The sequence below is a fragment of the Saccostrea cucullata genome, unplaced genomic scaffold (assembly GCF_032062105.1).
Source record: "Saccostrea cucullata isolate Sc308-1 unplaced genomic scaffold, CSIRO_AGI_Scuc_v1 ctg26, whole genome shotgun sequence".
Classification (NCBI taxonomy): Eukaryota; Metazoa; Mollusca; class Bivalvia; order Ostreida; family Ostreidae; genus Saccostrea; species Saccostrea cuccullata.
This window is the reverse complement of record NW_026935606.1, coordinates 120,968-142,988: the sequence shown is the minus strand read 5'-3', so window position 1 is coordinate 142,988 and position 22,021 is coordinate 120,968. Positions and strand designations below refer to the sequence as shown.

At 32.1% G+C, this 22,021-nt stretch overlaps 3 protein-coding genes across 4 annotated transcripts; 1 reads left to right on the top strand and 2 right to left on the bottom strand.

Annotated features, from left to right (window-relative positions):
• Positions 1-2,096: 2,096 nt before the first annotated feature.
• On the bottom strand, positions 2,097-9,086 carry LOC134243394 (small ribosomal subunit protein uS9m-like). 2 transcript variants are annotated; one of them, XM_062725646.1, is made up of 14 exons: positions 8,956-9,086; positions 8,665-8,803; positions 8,007-8,110; positions 7,464-7,526; positions 7,269-7,299; positions 6,754-6,833; positions 6,324-6,415; positions 5,628-5,709; positions 5,131-5,262; positions 4,035-4,080; positions 3,663-3,768; positions 3,171-3,340; positions 2,658-2,736; positions 2,097-2,169 (listed from the first exon to the last, which is right to left on the bottom strand). In XM_062725646.1, the coding sequence occupies exons 1-14, from the start codon at positions 9,076-9,078 to the stop codon at positions 2,157-2,159; spliced, it is 1,260 nt and encodes a 419-aa protein (XP_062581630.1). In that variant the 5' UTR covers positions 9,079-9,086; the 3' UTR covers positions 2,097-2,156. The 2 variants fall into 2 exon arrangements, with proteins under 2 accessions (XP_062581630.1, XP_062581632.1); XM_062725648.1 differs by lacking the exon at positions 2,097-2,169 and having other exon boundaries at positions 2,654-2,736.
• Positions 9,087-11,838: 2,752 nt separating this feature from the next.
• On the top strand, positions 11,839-18,756 carry LOC134243393 (uncharacterized). The gene is made up of 4 exons (XM_062725645.1): positions 11,839-11,994; positions 14,229-14,361; positions 15,655-15,791; positions 17,140-18,756. Exons 1-4 carry the CDS (start codon positions 11,937-11,939, stop codon positions 17,415-17,417), a joined length of 606 nt encoding a protein of 201 aa, XP_062581629.1. The 5' UTR covers positions 11,839-11,936; the 3' UTR covers positions 17,418-18,756.
• A 1,638-nt stretch (positions 18,757-20,394) lies between these two features.
• Positions 20,395-21,816, bottom strand: LOC134243392 (heavy metal-binding protein HIP-like). Its single transcript, XM_062725644.1, has 2 exons — positions 21,357-21,816; positions 20,395-20,988 (listed from the first exon to the last, which is right to left on the bottom strand). The coding sequence occupies exons 1-2, from the start codon at positions 21,790-21,792 to the stop codon at positions 20,582-20,584; spliced, it is 843 nt and encodes a 280-aa protein (XP_062581628.1). The 5' UTR covers positions 21,793-21,816; the 3' UTR covers positions 20,395-20,581.
• Between the last annotated feature and the right edge of the window lie 205 nt (positions 21,817-22,021).

Below are 22,021 nucleotides of genomic sequence, written 5' to 3'. Positions count from 1 at the left end.
TCATTATTATAATTCTCTCATTCTGAAAACCTTGTGTGTCGTCTGCTTATTGTCGTTAAAAATATAACTGCACATGGAGTGATCTTAATTTTATTTAGCCTCGCATACATTAGGCTTGATTATGCAGTATGGCAGAGGTAAAATTGCCTCCATCTGATATATATTTTAGCCAGGACTCGATTTCGAACCGATTTGGAAAATGTACTCCCCACCGCTTTAAATTCATTGGAGAAACACTTGACGACATCTTGCAAGGGAAATGTGAAGTATATGATATCCCGTCCATTTCTGTGGTAAATAAGGAAGGTGTTTGGGTAACAGCAGACAATCGTAGACTTTGGGTCTTCAAGAAACTGCAGCAATTTGGAGAGTGTGATGAAATTATTGTCACGATTACGTCTGCTTTAAATCCCAAAAAGGACCGTGTTTTGCCAACGATAACAGTAAGGGGACCCGCTGGTGGAACTTTATGGGTCAAGCACGAGGCATCAAAAAGGCGCGAAGTGACCAGCACATGGCACAAACATTCAAGTCACTTTTCGATTCCATTTTCATTGCGCTCATTATCATTAACAGATCGTCCTGACGTTCGATCTTTGTCTGATATTTCATCTGCAGAATCACTTTGTTCGTTTGCTTTGAAAGAAAGCAGTGATCGTGGCCAGCACGGCAAGGACAGAAACTCTAAACATTCAGTGGCGACAGCTTATAGCAACCCAAAGACAGATCCAAGATTTAATAAACCTGGCATTTCTCATGTTTCTAGTGCTTCAAAATGCTCAAGTTTGTCGCAGAAGGAGTCGGAACCTTGTGTACCGGATTATAGTTTCTCATCTAAAAATTTCGACAGTTCAAAACAAAGAATCCCCTATAGAAGTTATCGATCTCAGGAACATACGCCAACTTCTCTACTACATTCTGTATACACCAAATACGGGTATAAATCATCCCATTCAAGACGTGCTTTAGAAAAAGTAAACACACAAAGTCTAACTATAGAGAGACGAGACAAAGTCGTTCGTCTCAAGCCTTTGGATGTAGGCTTTGCAGGCGACACTGGTCTGTTTCTAGCATTTGATGGAAGTTTGTACGGAAAAATGATGGATAAATGGTGTGAAAATTTGACCAAATCTTGGCACGTATCTTTGGATGTGTTTATGCACAGAGGAAAATATTATTCAGTAGAAAATGAGAAATTGTGGAAATTACAAACACTGGAAAGATTCTCTGGCAATGTGATCATCTCTGGAAAAGTTGTTCCAAAACCATTTCTTAACTATCCCATTTATGGACTTCACAGTTTCCTGATATCCACTGATAAAATTAGTGGAGGAAAGTGGAAAAGTTTTGTTACCCTGAATGGCTTACCAACAAAGAGAAGCATAAAACTTGATCTTTCTGAGACAATGTACACGACAAGTACCATACAGGACACTTACCAAGGGAAGTCAATCGCGGGAAAACTAGTCGAATTATTCACTTCCGGGAAGCACAGTCATGAAGTCAGTGTAATGGAATATGAAAACAAGTACTATACATTAGAAAACGAAAAGCTTTGGGTTTTAAAACATGCCGAGAAAGTTTTAGGAAAGTTCACAGTGACTGGACATGTAAAAATATCCATGGACTACATAATGTTCCATAGTTTTATGACCGAAGGTCCATGTGTAGGAGAGGTGGATGCCAATATGTCGCGGAATCATACACACACAGCTGAAGAAAGGTTCATTCTGAAGTATATTCACCAGGTAGAAAAACGTGTAGACTAATTGTTCATTTTGTGTTATATGATACACTGCATATAAATGTACAGTATTCTGAATGCAAAACTAAATGTACCCTATGCATTAGAAGACAGTAATAAGTTTGACTTGCAACTGTTTCAATTTTGTCATATGACATGCAGGTTTCATATAGATTTCAGATTGATTTTGTTTTACAGAAAGCAAAATGAAAAACTCATCAAATCTCCTTGTACAAGTTTTGATGTAAAGTGATACAGGTTGTTAAACAATTGAAAGTTGTGAAATAAAAAAGAAAACTTCATTTCTAGTTTAGCATGTTTAGTCCAAAATGTCAAAAAGAACAACAAGAAAAATATTTTGACATTTTAATTAAGGAAATGGTAACACAGTCTTATCTTTGACCTTTCATCACTACCGAGCATTCCTAAAAGAGAGAAAAAAAATATGTTCATTATTAAGACATAAACGTGTGTATGTTGGCAGATTATACAACTGTTTAAAAAATAGCAAAATATTGTAAAATCACATATTTTCATGGTTGGGGGGGGGGAGATTTTTGAGGTTTGAGAAAAAATATTGATAAATTGTGGGGAATTGATTTCTTGGTTGGAGAAGTGTTGAAAAGTAATACTATATTAAATTTTACATTTTGTGGTGGTCATGAACTTTGAAAACAACAAAAATAGATTTCCAACGAAAATAAGTGATTTCACAGCAATAGTATTATTTGAATTGATGGCTTTAAAAAAGTATGTACAATGTACTTATTATTAAGTAATTATCATGGTTCTCCCTACCATTTGAACTTCCCCCTTCCCCCGCTAATTAAGTGATTAATCACTAACATTCTCCTTACAATTAGAACCCCACCCCCTCCCCCGCTAATTGATTAATAATTAAGGTTGTCCCTACCATTGGAACTTCTTTCTGGCCTTCTTCTGTCCTGGCTTCATCCTCTCTTTCACACGACTGTCTCTATCAAGGAGACCAGCTGTAAGGGAAAAAAGACATCTTACATTTATATGCATGTTAAAACTTTATCATGTTTACCTTCTAATTAATTTTCTAACCAGAATAAAATGAATAACATACAAGAAATTTAAGGGATAATAATTAAATACAGACTGACTTGCTTTAACAGTGAATTGTACACAGTCATACTATTTTTGCAGAGTGAACTTAATTGAAACATTCTGCTTTCAATATTTCTCATTAATTTATAATCTAAAAAATTTTCATTGTAATACTTACAGTCAATACAGTGTAGTATATAAATTGAGATGTTACTTCTTGAATTTTTTAGGAAATTATAGTCTTTTGGCTATAAAGTGGTAGGTGCCAATAAGATGATAATTTCTGATGCTAAAGAATATAAATAACTCTGATGTAAACAGCTCTGCATGCTTCATATTTGAAGGTACATACCTAAAGATAATTTGTTGGCCATCTGTTGTGAGACAAAGGGGAGGAGAGCATTAGACAGGCCATGTCTGATGGCCCCTGACTGCCCCATCTCTCCCCCGCCCTCCACTGTTACTTCTACGTCCACCGTGTCTAGACTCTCCGTCAGCACCAGAGGGAATAAAATCTGCTCCCTAAAAACAGAAATGCATATTTATGAAAGACTGGTCCTCTGTTTTAAATACTAGAAATAGGAATTTTCTGTCATTATCTTCAGAGAAAATGACAGAAAAGCATTTTAAAAATGAATCAAGCAAACATAATACATGGTATATTGCAGATTTTTTAAAATGTGTCTATAAATCATTGTTAAAAATTGAAAACAATAATACTTATTTGTGATTTAAGCTGAACATGATTTGTAAATTTAAATCCTTTCTTTTCATAATGTAAAATGTTCACTATTTAAACCCAGGCCATTTTATGTGCATATGATAAAACCTATAAAGTTCTTACCTTGCATATAAACTCTCGAAATAATCTAAACCCTTCCCATTTATTTCTATAACTCCAGTTCCTTCTCCATACACTGTGACTCTAGCCCTAGCAGTTTTCCTAAAACCTGTAAAATGAAGATCAAAGGAAACATTCAAACCAAAAATCAGATGTCAACAATGTCTGATTCGCTTTAAATTCAAAACAAAAACCACTACATTTTAAAAATAGATATTGGTTTCCTCACATAACACATTACGAATCTACCATTTGATATCAGGAAATTGAGAGAATTCAAATTGAATCAAGATACTTTAAATGTTAAATACATGCGTTGTACATGTTTTTAATAACAAACTTGAGTTTTTATCCCTGAGCTCTTTTATCACTTACCATGCATAGTTTTGTATTTTCTGCCCTTATCATCAGTAAGGTATTTCTGAAATACAATACAAATTGCTAAATCAACTTAATTAAATGTCTTATTTAAAAATTAAATGTATGCTAGAGCATTTTAATTTGAATGCTTAAAGGCTGTGTAAAATTTAAAATTTTTCTCCAACCTTAATTAAAATATAATTACCGGTATAATAAGTGCATGTACATGTATATTATATCCTTGTGCCAGCTGTTTTATGCAATATTTATTATACTAAAATAAAACACTGAAATATCAAATGGCAATCCCATTATAAATCAGTACAATCTAACTACAATCACAGGAGTTCGCGTACCTATCAATTATACCGAAATTTTCATTAAATAAATAAATACGTAATATGTATAATAATAACACAAGGAGTGCAACGCATTTTAGGTCACCTGGGAACCCCTCGCTTAATATCAAGGCTGTCGCACAATTAATCTTCAATCGAAAATTATAAAACACAAACCAATGTTTTTGGAAGGGACCATACTTTATGGCTCTTAATGCATATAATTTCAAACGCATGTTTTACAGCAGCAGCGGTGACATTTCTCCACAACTTCGCTCAAATATCCGTTGTCCGCAACGCCATGACATGAAAAGACGTCAAGCAAATAAATTATCCATTTTAAAAAAAGGAATTTTAAAAAGGAACAAAACTGCCTGAAATGCGAATCTAGATGATCGAGGTCATATGCGAAAAGAAACCAGAGACAAGCTAGTAGACATTCAAGAAAATTTAAAACAGGGAAGTACAAGTACTTGTACTTGTATCTAAATGTAATATCGTTATCTCTAGTTAATTGTGTATGATTGTTTCTTTTGTTCCTTTTGGGTAAGTGGACCGCCTGTGACGTCACATCATGACGTCGCGGACAATGTTGCAGTCCTTGTGTTATTATTATAGGTATTACGTATCTTTTTTATTTATCGAAAATTTCGGCAAAAATTGATAGGTACGCGAACTCATGTGCTACAATGTACATGTATTTCATTAATATTTTCATCGACATGTAAATCCCCTTATTGTTGATGATTGTCAATGTTATTCATGTTACTTACTTTGTCTGGTCCTGAATCTGAGGATTTGGATTCCGTCATCTTCTGTCTCCCATAATTCCTCAGGAACTCCACATCTTGTTCTCTCAGTCTCATTAAAGACAGCTTTTTCATAACTTCCAAGAATCTTTTGTGCTAAATAAAAAAAAAATCTGAAATTTTTCACATTTAAATAAAGTTGAAAATATTTTTTCATTATAAAATAGAATTACATGTACTTCAAAATTGGTTTTGGTGTTTTTTTTTCATTAAAATTCTTCATTCTCAAACAGAAATATATCTACCACCTAGATGTTTTAATCTGATAAAATCAACTACTTAAATATGCCAGTCTCAAGATTTTCTGTACTCCTACTTAATGAGCATCGATCTTTACAATATTGTATACCATTACATTGCTATTGTAATACATGTACTGAAGTATTACATTGTATACTGTATTATTACACTGTCTTTTGTATCATAACATTTTCAGTTGTCCAGCATCAAATATGACTCACATCTGCCTCTGTGACAGTTTCTGAGAACTGCGACTTGAACATGTCAATAAAAGCTTGGGTATCCATCCACTCAAATTCCTCGCTATAAAAGAAAACAAGGAAAAAACAACAAAATTAATTTTTAAAAATTTAGAATAAGTTACTCCTATCATAAAATATCAGAATTTACACATACAATAAGAGAAAGATGTGCTTTGTAGCATTACAAGCTAATTTAGATAACTTGTGCCTCAGCTTAAAGAGAAAAGAAAAGGGAGGAAGATCTGAAAGGAAATGCTGATGGAAAAAGAAAAAAAAGGTTTTACCATGGCCTTATTACAGTACCTTCACAACTGCAAACAACTTTGCCCCGTTTTTAATTTGACCAGTCACAGTTCTGTTTAAATAGTTACAGTTATACTGCATGTGTTCGTTGAATTTGCCCTGTCTTAAATTCACTGAGAGTACGGTGAATGGAGTGAAAATGAAATAGGGGCGAAATTTTCTCTGTACATAATTGTACAATATACATATTTCTAATTTTTGATCTGTTGACTTCAAAATCAATATCCACATCTCTTTTAAATTATAATAATAATTTTAAGAAATTTATCACCTCGAGGTCTCTATGCAGTGACATTTTTACAGACCTCTTGGTATGCATTGCATGTCTACTTTATATATATATATCTATCAATTTGATAGTATGAGACTTACGTTAAATGTGTCATTACTTCTACTGGCTGCTGACCAGTGAAGCCGACCCTTACTTCCTCTTCCTTCAAACACTCAGTTCTCCAGGCAGCTTCCTGATGTTAAAGAAAACAAATCTGTTTCATCCAAAAGCAATACAATTATAAATCTATTTGTAAATTAAACATATCCTGTTTTTAATATTTCTACATTAGCCTTGGGACTATTTATTAGAAATTTACGCATGCAATCATCATATTTTTCATTTTTTTTTTTTCAATAAGTGAAATACTTCCAAATTCAGCATCATGATTTTTTTCATCAAATGTATTTGAAAGTTAGTTAAACATCTACCAGCATTTTCATTTTATTTGAATTTACAATCACATTGCATTGAAAAACATACATGTATAATTTCATAAAAAAAATTTACACCATTTTTCTGACTACTCACAGACATCATTTCATAATAGTGGGGCTTTAGAGTATAGTACTGGTAATGCTTTGGGCGACCTGATTCTTCAAAAGGGAATTCTGAAAGATAGAAAAACTTCAAGAATAAAACAATTTCAAGGCATTGATGGTTTGATTGTGAATCTTTCATATATGAAATTAGAAAACTGTTTCAAAAACTTTTGACTGCAGAGCAAAATCTCAATCTAAATATAAAATGATATGCAAAAGTCTGAAACTTCAGGTCCCGGGATCATGAAGCATCTTAAGCTTAAGTCGAAAAATGCCTTAGATGCTGATATTTTTTAGAGGTCAAGCAGCCCAAAATGAAAATGCTTTCCGATTTTGTATCATCAGTCTGCTGTTGTATGCAAATCATGAGTTTCCTTTAACAAGTTTTAAAGATTTTATAGATAATTGAAATTTTGACTTAAGTCTAAGTCTGTTTCATGATCCCGGGGCCAGGGGTCTCAAAAAGAAGGGAATCTCTCCTCTTCCCAATTAAATCTTACTAACCTAGGTTTACTGGCAGAAAATCATGTGGGTGCTGTCAAAAAGAAAAGAAAAGAAATCATAATAATATATATATAAAAAAATGTTTAAGGTAATTCCAAAAATGATGTTTTTCTTAAATATATTCCATTGATTTCCAAACAGACGTTCTCTTGTAATTTTAAGTGTACCACAATGGCACATTATAAATGGACTTACCTTAAACTGGGGCCTAGATCCTTTATCAAACAGCCCTGATGGGAGAAGGTATTGTATGGCCTCCTGTAAATTTGGAGAAAATCCATTCAAAATACTTAATATGAATGGTATGCTATAGTTTTAAACTTTTGTTTTTTTTCCTAAAAATGTCATTTAATAAATGGGGCTAGACATACAATTGAAAACTGCATAGTTAGAAGAAAATACATGTATAACCTTTTAGCATTTAATGTACATGTATATACTATTTACTTCAACAAATTTCTTGCTTGTTTTATATGTCAGACTTTTTTCAAGACAGTTAGTTTATATGCGTAAATTGCATTTTTTTTCTGAATTGCTCAACACTAGTTAGAATAATCTAGCTGTGGATTGGGACAAGCACTCACCACAGTTAAAACAGTTCCGTAGGATGATATCATTTTAACAATATCATGTTCTTTCTAGCTCAATGCATGTACATGTAAGATGCTTAAGAAAATCCAAATAATTATATAAAATTTCCATAGAAAAAATGAAAATTAATGTTTAGACGTTACTTACATTTATGTGTTCTTTTGTCATTTCATCTGGGTGTATCCCCATCATATTGGCTAAATGTTTACGTCCAAGTTCATACTCCTCTGTATACTGACTGACCTTCACCTCTATAAGAAAAAAGTTCTATGTATGCATTTGAATCTTATTCTAGGCACCTGCTGCATTGCGAATTGTCAATCGTAATATTAGTTCATGTTTTTTTCAATATAATAATAATTCTTTTAAGACTGGCCATCCCAGGCCTATGCATGAATACTGATAAATCATGTAGCTTCAGAATGTTTAAAAATGTTCAGACAAAATAGCCTTAGTTAACCTATTTATTCAGAAATATGTACAACAAATATTCTGCACTATTTTATAATTTGGTTTGCAAGTATCTAAAATCAATTCAAGAACGCTGCCTCCAATTGAAGGCAGTGAATTTCCAGTTTTCATGATGGCACCGGTTCTGATGTTTTCATGGCACTTAACATTATAAATCGTAAGAAAAGCTTCGAAAAACGTCAGATACGTGTATTTTGGACAACTGTTCACTACATTATTTTTTTTCCAGTAAAATTGCTGATTAACAGCTATAAAGCAGCATTTCCAATTTATCAATTTTTTTGTACTGATCATATACAAATCAATCAGCATGTAAGCTTGTGTAAAATCTCACCATGTTCTTTGGCCTTCCTGAGAAATGCTTTCATTGCTGTACTTATCTGCTCAGAACGTCTCTGTACCTTTGTACTTGAACTGTCAACACTGACAGAGTCATTGCTTAATGTTCTTGTGAAATATTTATGTGCGGTAGGCTGTAAAATCAAACAGTCTCATTAAAAAAAAAATATATGCACCTATACGAATGAGGAAATTCGAAATAAGGTCATGTCTTGTTATTGTTACTTTTTCTTTTAATAAGACGAAATAATTCTAGATTCATATAAAACGGAAATCATGCTCTTACTGTCGATACTCTGTGGCCATTCATGTGTCTTAATTTTCTCCCTGCAAACCTAGCTGCGATTGACAGTGGTTGCATGGACGCGGCCATTTTCTTCGGCGTACAGGTACTTGTCAGCTCGTACATAGACTTAGTCTTAATATATATATCCAATCTTGGTATCTAGTAGAAAAGCCAAAACAGTATTTCAATTAATTAGATTATTCAGAAAAAGTTGAGCATACATGTGTAGGCTCTTTTAATTACAAGATTAAAAATTTACTTTTTAAAAAATATTTTTTTCTGAATGTTATTTACAAAACTAAAAATCGCATAAGTAGCACGTACCCAGACATCACTATTAATATAGGACGATGGAGTTCCTTATTGATACTATAGATATTTATTACACATATTCTTCATGTGTACAATATGAAAAAATCATCAAAACCCCAAAATAATCGCTCCACAATTTTTTTTTTTTTTTTTTTTTTTTTTGTGGAGAGATTATTTTGGGGTTTTGACGATTGTTTTCATATTGTATACATGATGAATAAGTATAATAAATATAATTTGTGAAATAAATGTTCAATAAGCCCCGGGGTTTAATATCGGGGGAGGGGGGTGTTCCTGTCCACATGTACAGGTCTGTGGGCTAAGCCTAGCCATCTCCCAATATCTGCTTCAGTTCCTCCGGTCCATTATCATGATTATTCTGCAAAATACTTTAGATGGGACTGATTTTTGTGATATTCCTCTATAGCTGTCACATATTGTCAGATCTCCTTTCTTAGGTATTTTGACAATGAGCGATCTCTTCCAGTCTGTTGGTATTTCTTGCTCACTGATGATTCTGTTGAATAAATTTGTTAGCTCTGATGTTGAATATGCTACGCTCTCCTTTAGTAGCTCCGCATTGATGTTATCTATGTCAGGACTCCTTCTTTCCATTCTTCAGTGTTTGGATTGTCTTTTTAAACTCCTCCTCTCTTATTGATGATGTGTTAATTTCATTAATTTTGTTCTATTGAATGGTGCATCCTTCGGGTAATTCTGGTTTTTTTCTGTTGGGACATTAAAGACTTTTTCAAAATGCTCTTTCCATCTCTCCAACATTTTTCCATCCTCATTGATTGGCTCACATGATTCTTGGACCTTATGCCACTTGTCCTGTTTCTTTTTTTTCCCGCAAAACTGCTTGGTAAGTTGGTTAACTTTGCTCAGACGGTTTGTATTTTCTGCATTCTCTGCTTGGTTACCTATATCTTCCAGATTTTTCCTTTAATCAGCTCTTACTCTTCTTTTCACTTCTTTGTCTTTGGTCTTATAATCTTCTCTCTTAATTTCCTTTATTCTCTCCGAGTTTGATCATCCTATTTCTTCCTTTAGTTTTCTTCTTTCATCTATGGCTCTGTATGTTTCTGCAGGAAGCCAGTATTTGTGTTTCCTTTTCTTTTGACCCAGCAGGATCCTTTCTGCTGTTTCATTATATGCTTCTTTCCATTTTCATTGATTGTGTTTTCGTCATCAGCCAGTTGCTGAGATGCTGAGACTTATTTCTTAATTCAAGTTGGAATCCTTTGCTTATTATTGGATCTTTCAGCTTGTTGATATAAATATACATCTTTTTACTTTTCTTTTGCTTAAAGTTTCTGCAGAGCTGCTCCATCTTTACTTTAGCCAGTACCTTTACATCATATGCAGACTTCTTGTATCTGCCATTCACCATTTCATGGTAAATTTGGTTCCTAGCTCTTCCATTGGGTGACTCCCATGTAAGCGTGTGTATTTCAAGGTGCTTAAAGAGAGTTCCGCAGATGACTAAGTTATTAAGAGCACACATTTCGGCGAACCCCATGCTGTTTTCATTTATGTCCCATTTAACCCCTCATTTGGTCGTACTTTGACTGACAGGAGATGATTACTCCTTATATGCACCTGATTCCATCTCTGGAATTTCCAGGGCTCTGTTCTTAACATGTTTAATGCCATGTTCACAAATAAGTATTATTTGTAGGTTTATATATATCGTTTTTTTTTCCAGATATGATATTCATATGACAAGTTTTTTTTTTTTCCGTCTTGATGATATCTTGCTTTTTTTTTCTAACCTCACAAAAAATGCATATATCTTGCCTATGTTGGAAGGGACTGACTCAGTCACTAGGTAGGATATGTATTGATGAGGATCTTAAATTTATTTTTGTTTTCATTTTGGTTAAGCTTTATCTTTCTGAATTTTTAAGTTTCTAAGCTATTTTATTCGGTTTATTTTTCTAATATTAATACAATTAGTGCTTTTTAATGTGATTATATGTGTTAAAATTAAATGTGCTTAATCTAATTTGATTTTATTATGATGTTTATTTATTTATTAATTTTTTCTTTATTCTTTTTCTTTTATTTTTGTTCTTCTTAATGCAATCATTCTGCTTTTCAAGTTTCTGTTTTTTTTTCTCTAAACTAAATTGTTTTATTTTCCATTAGTGTGTGTATATATGTACATGTGTTTCTGCATGTTAATTTATGTTGTAAATGTTTTCTATGTGATATTTTTAACTGTGATAGTAGGCTTAAGAGCTCTACAGAGCTCGTGTTTATTGTTATACTATATAAAAGGCCGACTTTAAATAGAATTTACTTACTTACTTGCTTACTTACCTAGAAACTTTTCTTTTAAAAATACATGCACATCACTCTGAGAATTCTCAAACCCTTGCGCAAATTTAAACCGAGCCGTGCATTGACCCCGACCGTCTTCGTCATAATGATAATAAAATAAAAAGTATTTACAAGAATATCTTCTCCTTTACCCCAAATTAAGGTCATGCATTCATTTATTGTGTTGGGGGTACCTAAATAACAGGCACAGGTAAAATTTTATCACGTATATTCATTGATATAGAAGGTCGCAAGCTTTAAGACTTTTAAATTCGGTTAACACAATAACAATTCTCACGTTTTCAAACATAACTTAAAAATAACCACCCGGAACAGTGTCAAAAATGAGGAGAACAATGTACAAATATGGAGTTCTTATTCTCAACTTTCTTCTTATTCATGGTAAGTTAATTGAAATGCTAGGTACATGTATGTATACATAGTATGTACATGTAGTAATAAAGTAAACGTCTTGGTCAAGGAAAGATGTATATGGGAATTGATTATCTCTTATCAAACTGATCGACTTCTAAAGGTGGTATTTCCTGAAGTCACGGGTACTATACCTTTTGGCCATTTGAAGGTCTTGAGGAAAAAATAATTAATATTTTCTTGGAATATTAATCAGTTTTGATTAGGAGGATATGTGCCTAAAGAAAAAGAAATTGTGTAGTGAAAATAAAACTGCGAAGGATACTATAATCAATGGATTTTTAATGGTAATGTCCATATTTGTAAATGTGACCATAAACTGGAAATGTGTAAACATGTATATAAAATTTTGAACCCACAAAACATTCACATTATCGAACCTCGAAGAATTTTTACCATGTTGACTGTCTCATTTTTTAATGTTTCAGTATGGCATGGAGGAAGTTAGTTAACAACACATTTTGGTTGAGTTGTAGAATTTCTTTTTATAATTCACATGATTCAGCAAGATGTTTTCATTCCTTCATGAAGCAGTAGCCGATACCGCCAAGGAACAGAAAGAGGATTAATTTTAATTTTTTGCAACTCTGAATTAATATTTTCTATGTTCCAGAAGTAAACATTTACATGTAGTAGTGATATTTACTCTCAGGAGGTTTGATTAACAATTAAAACCTTTGTCCAGCCTTAAATCTCAAGATTTTCTATTATAGTCAGTTTATTCAATAATATGAAGAAAATTCCTTAGATTCTCAACCATTTTTTTAAATTTACACACAAATACTAAATAAACAACCCGAATGAAATTCAAAAGTTTTACTTCGAACACCATATTCTTGCAATACCGGGGGTATTTCAAGAGTCAACTGAACACGATGCATTCCCCAGTAACGTGTTGCAAAAATGTTGAAAACACACCTTTTCATTTTACAATCTAAAGTAATACACATGTAAATACATTTATATAAAATTTTTGACCCTCTGTCAAATTAATCATTGATCCTATTCTCATTTTCTCTCTCAGAGTAAAGATTCCGTTCTCCATTATTTGAGATTTGAACTTATTTAAACATATTTTGAAAGATAACATGTATATATAACACAGCATATAGGTTTCTAAACGCACCCTCAAATAAGATTAATTTTCACATCAGTCGAACTTATTGGATGGTGACTCCAATTGTTTGTATTTCAATACATCAGAAATACCATGAACAAGGAGGGAAAGATAGAGAAAACTAAATCTGTATTTTCGAAGTCGCAATTGATTTGCGAAGTAGATATTTATTATATTCATGGTTTGTCCCAACTTTCAAATCATATCAAAATAGCCCGCAGCAATAAACCATTCCTGAGTTCTATATTTTTGTCAGGTTGACACTTCAAACGCATGTCAAGTAGCCCATAACAAGCACTTTAGCATTTGAAGTTTAAATCTTGTCAGGGATTTGACCTCCAATAAGTGATTTTTGTTTTGATGAGCTACATTGTAGGTTTTATATTTCAGATTTCGTTCTTATATTCATGTTCTTATTTTTTAATTACTAGTGAGCATATGTGGATAAATCTAAACAACTTTAATAGTCCAAGAAGAACTGGGTTATACATGAATTTTAGTATAAATTATAGATAAACAAACTGAAGAGCAATGTAGTCCTTTTCATAAAGAATCTTATAACTAAGAAGAAAATTTGATATATATGTAATTTTTTATTGTATAAAAATATTAACTTTTTTCTTGAAAATGTTTACTCAGTAACCTAATGTAATTATGGAAAAATAATTTTTTGTTTAAAATACCTGTTGAGGAATGGATATGACTAGAAGATATGGCGTAAAAGAAGTCGACCATGAGTTATCGTTCATATAATGAGTTATCGTTCATAAGATGCGTAATACGTCATCACTAGAGACCAATTCACTCGTACATGGAATATTCCACCTGCACTAAAATAAACATATCCTTGAGGAATGGGGAAGAAATTTCTTAAGCGTAAGATTCTTTGTGAAAACGACCACAGAATGATTAAAATAAAAATTTTCACAAAATCAAAACTTTTAAAAATGTAAGCGGTCTTAGTACCCTCGATAATTCTACCAAATTTGGTTCCTTGCTTTAAAATCTGCTGATAAGGTAGATATATATACATGCTGTATTTGCATGTATATATTCCATCATGCAATGTCTCTGTTTTTCTTTATAGTTACTTTGGGCGATCCTGATTTATTTCCTACTCAGAATGACTGCGCCAATGTGTTCTGCAAAGCCAATAATACAAACCACGAGTGCTGCTCTAATCAGTCCCCGGGGTCAGGCGGATCTGACACATCGTTCATGTAAGTTATCTTCTCAATAAGTTCAAAAGATTTAAATTGGGGGAATTATAGAAAAACACACTACTTTTCCAAAACGAATGGTATCAGTTTGTACAAATTTTATGCACATTATACAAATTATCACACCTCACATAAGAAAGTAAAGATTATGCTTTTTTGACAGAAAACGGCTTCTTCAATAATGGAACACAAAAATATTTCATTCTTGTGAATTTTCACCCACGAAATTACTTCAGTGTTTTAATCAATCTGATTTTTCAAACAGGTTCTTTGAAGTTGATGTTATATTATGCTGTATGTCCTCACTGTCAATATATATGCAGTTTTTGGTCTTTAAACAGTATGATATACTATACCCTTTATTAACTGTGGTTCCCCCTCATTTTTATTAAACAGAATTTAATTTAATCGAGGAAAAATCTGGCTGTGGTCTTCAATTTGAGCTTTCTAAACAAAAAATAGATAACATTGTGACATTTAACTCTGGACACGACAATGTCCAGACTTTTTGCTACCATTTCTAATTTTGATGTACAAATAAGTTTATAACAGTTGGTGGGATTTCTTAGCATCATTACATGGTGTCATCTTTAACTCACAAACATGTCTACTAGTATTTTAGAAAATATGAAATTTTAAAAGTCAGACCCCTATCAGAGAATGGTGGGATTTTTAGTCCTATCAACTATCCCACCTATCTACAATGAGAGAAAAAAGTGTCAGATGGGATATTTTCTCCTATTAGGACTTTTTTCCCAACAAATGTGTTCAAATGGGATAAATCCCACGGATTTTGACAATGAGACATTATCCCCCATACATTGTAAATATGGGATATACCGCTTATATTACGATAATGATATCTCATTTATCAGAATCTATGGAAAATGTTCCCTTTCTTATTTTTTTTTTCGTTTTAGATCAAAGGTGTTGTACTAAAACAGAGTTATAATTGCCTAATTCATGTAGAAGAAAGTAAATACAGAAAGAAAAAAATCATGGAAAAAAAACTTTTTCCATTTTAAAATTCACATTTATTATCGTAAAAGATCTTGAATTCTAATTGGCAAATATACCTGAAACCAAAGTAGAAAAGGAATTTAAGCAATTTAAGATAATTAAGCTATAATGTGAAACAAATACTGTAATAAATATGATATGGAATACACGTCTCAAGAGGAATCTCTTGGTTTTTTTTAAATTAATTTTTTTTTTGCTATAATTAATGAGACACTTTTTTTTTATTTAATTAATGTTATTAAAAATCTGTTATTATATTTATTCTTTTTTCAGACACTCCACAACAGCCGCTGTTTTCTTTGTTGCTGTGATAGGATCACTTATAACTATTGTATTTCTTATGTTTTTCTGTAATAATTGTGGGAAAATGTGCAGTCGACTCTCAAATAAAAATAACCAATCAAACTCAGGTATATTTATATGTTTCTTAATTATAATTATTAACTGTATTATAGATTTTATATAGTATTAAATACATGTAATCTTAATTTATTCATATTTTGTTTTCAGTAATAAAAAAATTCTTTCAAAAGTTTATACGATAATGTATAACCTCTTCAAGCAAGAAATTCTAACCACAAAAAGAATTACATACACATATACGTGATTAGATAATAGATGTTGCCAAAAAGAGCTCCTTTGTGTATAGAAAGCTCAGTTGTATTGAAATCAAGAGAAAGTTAAATTTTAAGGACAGATGATACAAAAAAAAAAAAAAAAAAATGGATGCCTAGATCGGTATATATTTTTTGGCTTAAGGATATCCGATCCTCAGCCAGGAAGGATAACTCCAAAAATTAATATTTAATTTGAAATACATCAAAATGAAGCTTGAAAATGAAATTTTTTCATGCAACAATTTCCATTTTATTCATCTTTATAAGATTCATGGTTTTTGAAAGTCTTAGAAAAAGTCTTATAAAGTTGACATTTGTACCCTATAAAAGGAAAAAGTTAATACAATTTTAGAGAAATAAGATTTTCTTAAATCCAGACTTTGATACCAATGCTTATTAGGAATATATTAAATAAGAAGTGATTGGTGGTGTCTTGCAATGATACAAAAGCCTTTTACAATAAGTATTAGAGAATATATGGCGGAAATAGAAGACAAAAAATACCAAATAAGTATAAAAATCATGACAATTTCTCTGAATGCCTGGATACCTATCGTATTTTAACCTAAACTGTATTTGTTGATCAATTTGCAACTAGAAAATGCATTGCTAATATTCCAATTCGCTTTTCCTGCAAAAATATCTGAGATTTGACAATTTTTCCTATGTAATATGATTAACTTTAATCTTTAACTTTAAAGAAATACTGTGGATAAATTTACATAACTTTGTGGATTCAGAGATACTTTCATGAGTATCTTTGACTACTTAACTGCTAATTTTATATACCTGAGGATCGGACAACCTTAATTTCATTGCAAATGATGCAAATAACAAATTTCTAGAATATAAAGAAATTGTAAACCTACTGTGATGTTCAAAAGGCTGCCTTTCTAAAACCATCCTTATAAATCTATACAAATATTTTTCACTTTAAATCTCATTTTTGTGAAATTAAGAATAAAAAATTAAAAACTACGCGATGAAACTTATTCATTTCACTCGTTTAAACATGACCCAAGTTGTTATTTTCAAATTTTTTGACACAAGTTTGTTTGCATCATCAGTCCTTAAACACATCTTAATACTTTGCACCATATTATTTAGAAATCCTGATTTTTTTTCATTTGTTTTTCTTTAGGACAAAATTCAGCTGTAAGAACTGTTTCGGCCGGTGTACAGACCAATGCAGTAGATATACCTCCCCCTTACGCTCTCCAAGACCAGTATCATAGGACAAGAAGCGATGGTGCAGTTGTGGAACTTGAAATACCAAGGTGCCCCTCCTACGTAAAAGACCCCCCTCAGTATCAGGAAACTATATCTGGTACATGTATCTGTAGTGTGCATTCAGAAGTGGAAAATAGGACAATAGAAAATGCTATTGAATTTTCGGCTAATTCTGTTGTGGATGCTTAGATTTAATTTAATCTTTAAAATAAAGATTTAAATATTAAGACTGAGTTTAAGGATATTGCATATGTTTTAATTAATACACACATATTAATTGTGAATAAATTGTTATTTCAAAACTACCCGGTATAGTAAATATGTTTTTATGTATGCTTGAAACAATTATTAAGAACACTATACTTTATTATGTATGATACATTTCATCTGACAATCATATTGTTTTATTTAAATTCATTCATATCAATCAATTTATACATACTTCAATAATATTCACAAACATTTTGTCTCTTATTTTTTGCTTCAGACAGTGAAGCAAATGCTATCCATTTTCATCCGTCTCCCTTGGGCTGTTAACTTAGAATTATTATAGGTTGAGGAAGTAAATAATAACCATAGTGATACATAACATTATACTCAGAGTTAAAGAAATTTTTTGAGAAGAAAAAAGGCTTTTCAAGTTGTCAAATCAATAAAATTATCCAATTTAGGCCACACCAATAAAAATTTTTGTTCGTCGGACCCGCGCGCTCGTATTTAAACAAAACTATACAAATAATATTAATTTAAGATCCCCGCACAATGGGAATTCTATGCTGTTTCTGTCCCATTTCCGCTCTATTTATCGTACTTTAAATCTACTTACTCTGCAAATCAGAAAAAAATATAATTCTCCGCTCAGATTTTTTCACGCCCCGCCTAAAAATTTTGCCTACAATAAAGTAATAATATTATTATTTAACCGCTAGCCCGATCGTCCTTTTTTCATCAAATGTCCGACGAACAAGAATTTAAATTGGTGTGGCCTTAGTTTAAATTTGAATTGATTTAATTTAGATCAACTCGGGGAACATCTTAGATCTCTTACAATTGTACAAGGAGTAGATAAGACTTGCCCTCTGATACACGGGTGCCGTTAAAGCACAAATGTTCCTTATTATAAAAATGATATGATATTTACCACTTCTATCATGTGATTACTGTGTTCAAATCTTATGTCATGCCATGCTGACACTTTTTGCATTCTCAACGACGTTATCAATATATGTATATGAAGGGCACGGATTCAATGCACATGTATTTCATTTATTAGTTTTGTAAGTCTTCTATGTAAGCAATCGAAAATTAGCATTTATACGTGCATATCATTGTAAGTCAGAATATTTATTTTGTTAAGACAAATCTTTTATTTTGATAGATGCACATTTATTCCTACATTTCGAGATGGATTAAGTATAAGATGATATGTATGGAGAGGACTTATATACATGTTTAAGCAGTGCCTGCTGTCCAATCCTTTTATTAATATTCGTAATTAAATATTGTTTAAATTAAACTAATAAATATTTCCTTTAGTTATTATTATTTATTATTATTCAACTTTTATATAGCGCCTTATCTAATTATGTAATTATCCTACAGCGCTTTACAACAAGTACAATATAAAACAAAAGACGAGTACAATATAAAAATCAGAATGGTAAAATCATGTGGCATTAAAGTTCCAGTCAATAGTCTTCAAAGCTTCTTTCTCTACTCCTCACTAAAATATTAATAGCAATGAAGGAGAAACTTCGGGAGTACTCTGCAACAATATACTAGTATTTAAAAAGTGGTGTAAATCAGATGTGGATGCTAAGAAATTCCAAGTACTTTTGGAAATTTCGCAATCAAAATTTTAAACAAAAGCAATAACATGAAAACTTAGGACTTTTTAGCTGAAGTCCAAGGTTTTTGACACCATTGACTGCGTTTTTCGATAAAAATGGTTATTTGCAAAATCATTTTGTTAAAAACATTTCCGACTGTACTCTAAAGTTGATACTAATTTAAATAGATGCTTGAGTTTCTGGTTGATAATACTTATGGCGTCTTTGGAGACCAGGTATTTCAAAAATCTGTGGGAATTCTTACGGGTATTAATTTTTTTTTTCATATGAACAAAATTCATTTAAAATCTTACACATGAGAAGGTAAAAACGCTTGCTGTGGCATCAACTCGACATAGATGTATGGTCGACGTATTATCAATTGAAAATACCGATAGTTATTTCCATTCATATGCCGACTCGATACATATAAGAGACTTCCCGTTTGTGGCTTTTCCAACCATATAAAAAGACGTCACCATAAACAGGTGAAGGGCCTCAAATTTAGTTCTTTATTCGGCACACCATCACCCTCCCCCATGGAGCAGTCATGATTCTAATGTACCAACGTCTACCGTGTTGTTGGGTCTCGTTTTTTAAGGTCTCATCCGAAGGACCCATAAGTTTAACTTCAGAGTGCCGAGCGATTGGCGAAGAAACAAGTAATACTTATTTTTTCGACTAAGGTCAGTTACGGTCATGATTCAACACATGACTATTCGATCAGAGAGCAACCACTCTACCTACTGAGCTACTATAAATAAGGGAAACACATTAAATTGCACCTTGTGGTAGTTTTTATTTTGAGTACATTTAATTAAGAGCATCTTTTGTAAGTACAAAACATTAATAATGCATTACTCATAATACAGAAGCCACTATAGAAGCTATTATAATTCAATCAACAGATATTAATAAACAAACATTTGATAGGTTTTAAACCAAATTAATGTAGTGTGATGGAATTTAGGTAAAGATGCTGTACACTGTTCCTTAACAATGTAAATAATATATAGAGAAATGAATGTCAGTATCAAGCATTTATATTTACTTATCGCAACCAACTTATTTTTAGAAGAAGAACCAGAATTTTTAAAAAGACTGCCCACAGTAAAGTCTACCAATATTGCAAGTCTGACACTTGGTCAATTGATCTACATTTTTCACATGATCCTAACGCATCAGACTATTCTGTTAGAATAGGCAATTCTGAAAGCCATACAGAGCTGAGGTTTCATTTTTTTCGGTTACTCTTTGTCCAAATATTTTTTTCTATTGGCAAAATTTTGACAAGTTTTTATTTAATCACCCCCACCCCCGAAATATTATCCTTAATATTTTTCACTAATTGTTAATTATAAATGGCAGGTATATAGATAAACATTTATGTCTCGACTTTGTTAGAAATTATAGCATATAATATAGGTTACATGAAAAAGTCCAAAGAATCAATTATACGAAATTCTTACATTCTTGCAGTCTAGGAAAGTTATTTGGAAGACAAAGTTACAAAAACCATCCTTCTCAAATTTTGAAACCACAGAAGATGGAGTAAGGTGCTTTTGATTTGTTGTCTCCTCTACTAGGATAGCTTATCCAAACTTGATCCCCCATAGCCAACCGGATAACAGACATTTTACTGCACGGTTGTTGTCCAAGACTTCTCTTTGTATCGCAATGATTTAGTGATTTTGGAACTCTGTTTACCGTTAAACTCGTGGTAGTGATCGTCTGGTAGCTAGGTAGTATATGCCAACCGAAGAAGTAGAGTCCATCTGTGGGCACTGTGAACTTGCCCGTAGTACTGTCATAGGCATTACCGACATTAAGGTTGACGCGATCAAATCTTATTACAGAACCACTAGAACCTGTGAATTCCATGCCCGGTGCAGATGAAATTTGTGCCTCGAAAGCAATTTGGTTTGAATTGTCTGTAAGAATAAAATTGTTGTTTTTTATATACTAGTATACATTGTACAATTTAGGTTACTTATCCTTTTTGAAACCAAATATTCATTTGATTTATAGTTTATAATTTCCAAGGTTTTTATTTTCAAAGCTTATGTAAACTCTTCCTATGCAATTTTTAGTTAATTCATCTAGTTGCTGACAACAGGATACACTATAAAAGCACTTTAATTTTTCAACATACCGCTGAAAATATTTTCCGTTCAACATTTAATTTGAAAAAAAAAAACAATTTGTTGTTAATCATTTTAAATCAAAACTTTATTTCATAATTATTTGATTTTCATTTTGTACTTTGTCTTAAATATGCTCAGAAAACTAGTATTCTTACCCGTTTGATTTGCCATTAGACTTGCAAATTTTGTATCAACTAATTCGTTTATTGAGTTCATTGATGCAGTGTTTTCGCTCACACTCAATTTAAGGTCGGCGATCTCTTTAGCTCCGATCCTTATGGTTTCAGCTATTTCCTTTCGTATGTCCTCATTGTCTTTCTTTAAAACTGCCATATCCTCTTCTACACTTCTTAGTTTCTTCTCTAGTTCAATTCTTATCAGTGTCTCTTGATTCAGAAGAAGTTGTTGGATAGAGGGTGGAGAAACCCCTGTTACGGTTCTGTTGTTATTTTGCCCATTATTGCAGGAAACAAAGACCATCAATGACATTACAGTAAGTGCTTTTAAAGAGGACATATTCGAAACGACTATGTGTCGAGTTTGAGATTTCATCGGCCGTTGCTTCTCTTTATAAATAAGAATATTCTGCATTCATTAACCCCTTTTTATGGAAAGTGACCCTTTATGAAATATACGAAAGTGAAACTCAAACGTTAAACACTGTTTCGTTTTCGTCTCTAATTCCAAGTAAACAATGTCGAAATCTTAAATATGTCTAAGACCTAAAAAATAAATACTACTAGTATTATTGCCCAATACACATGAATTCTCTCTGTTCCCCTTTTCTTACTGTTCTATTTTTCCGGTTTCATTTTTTCGT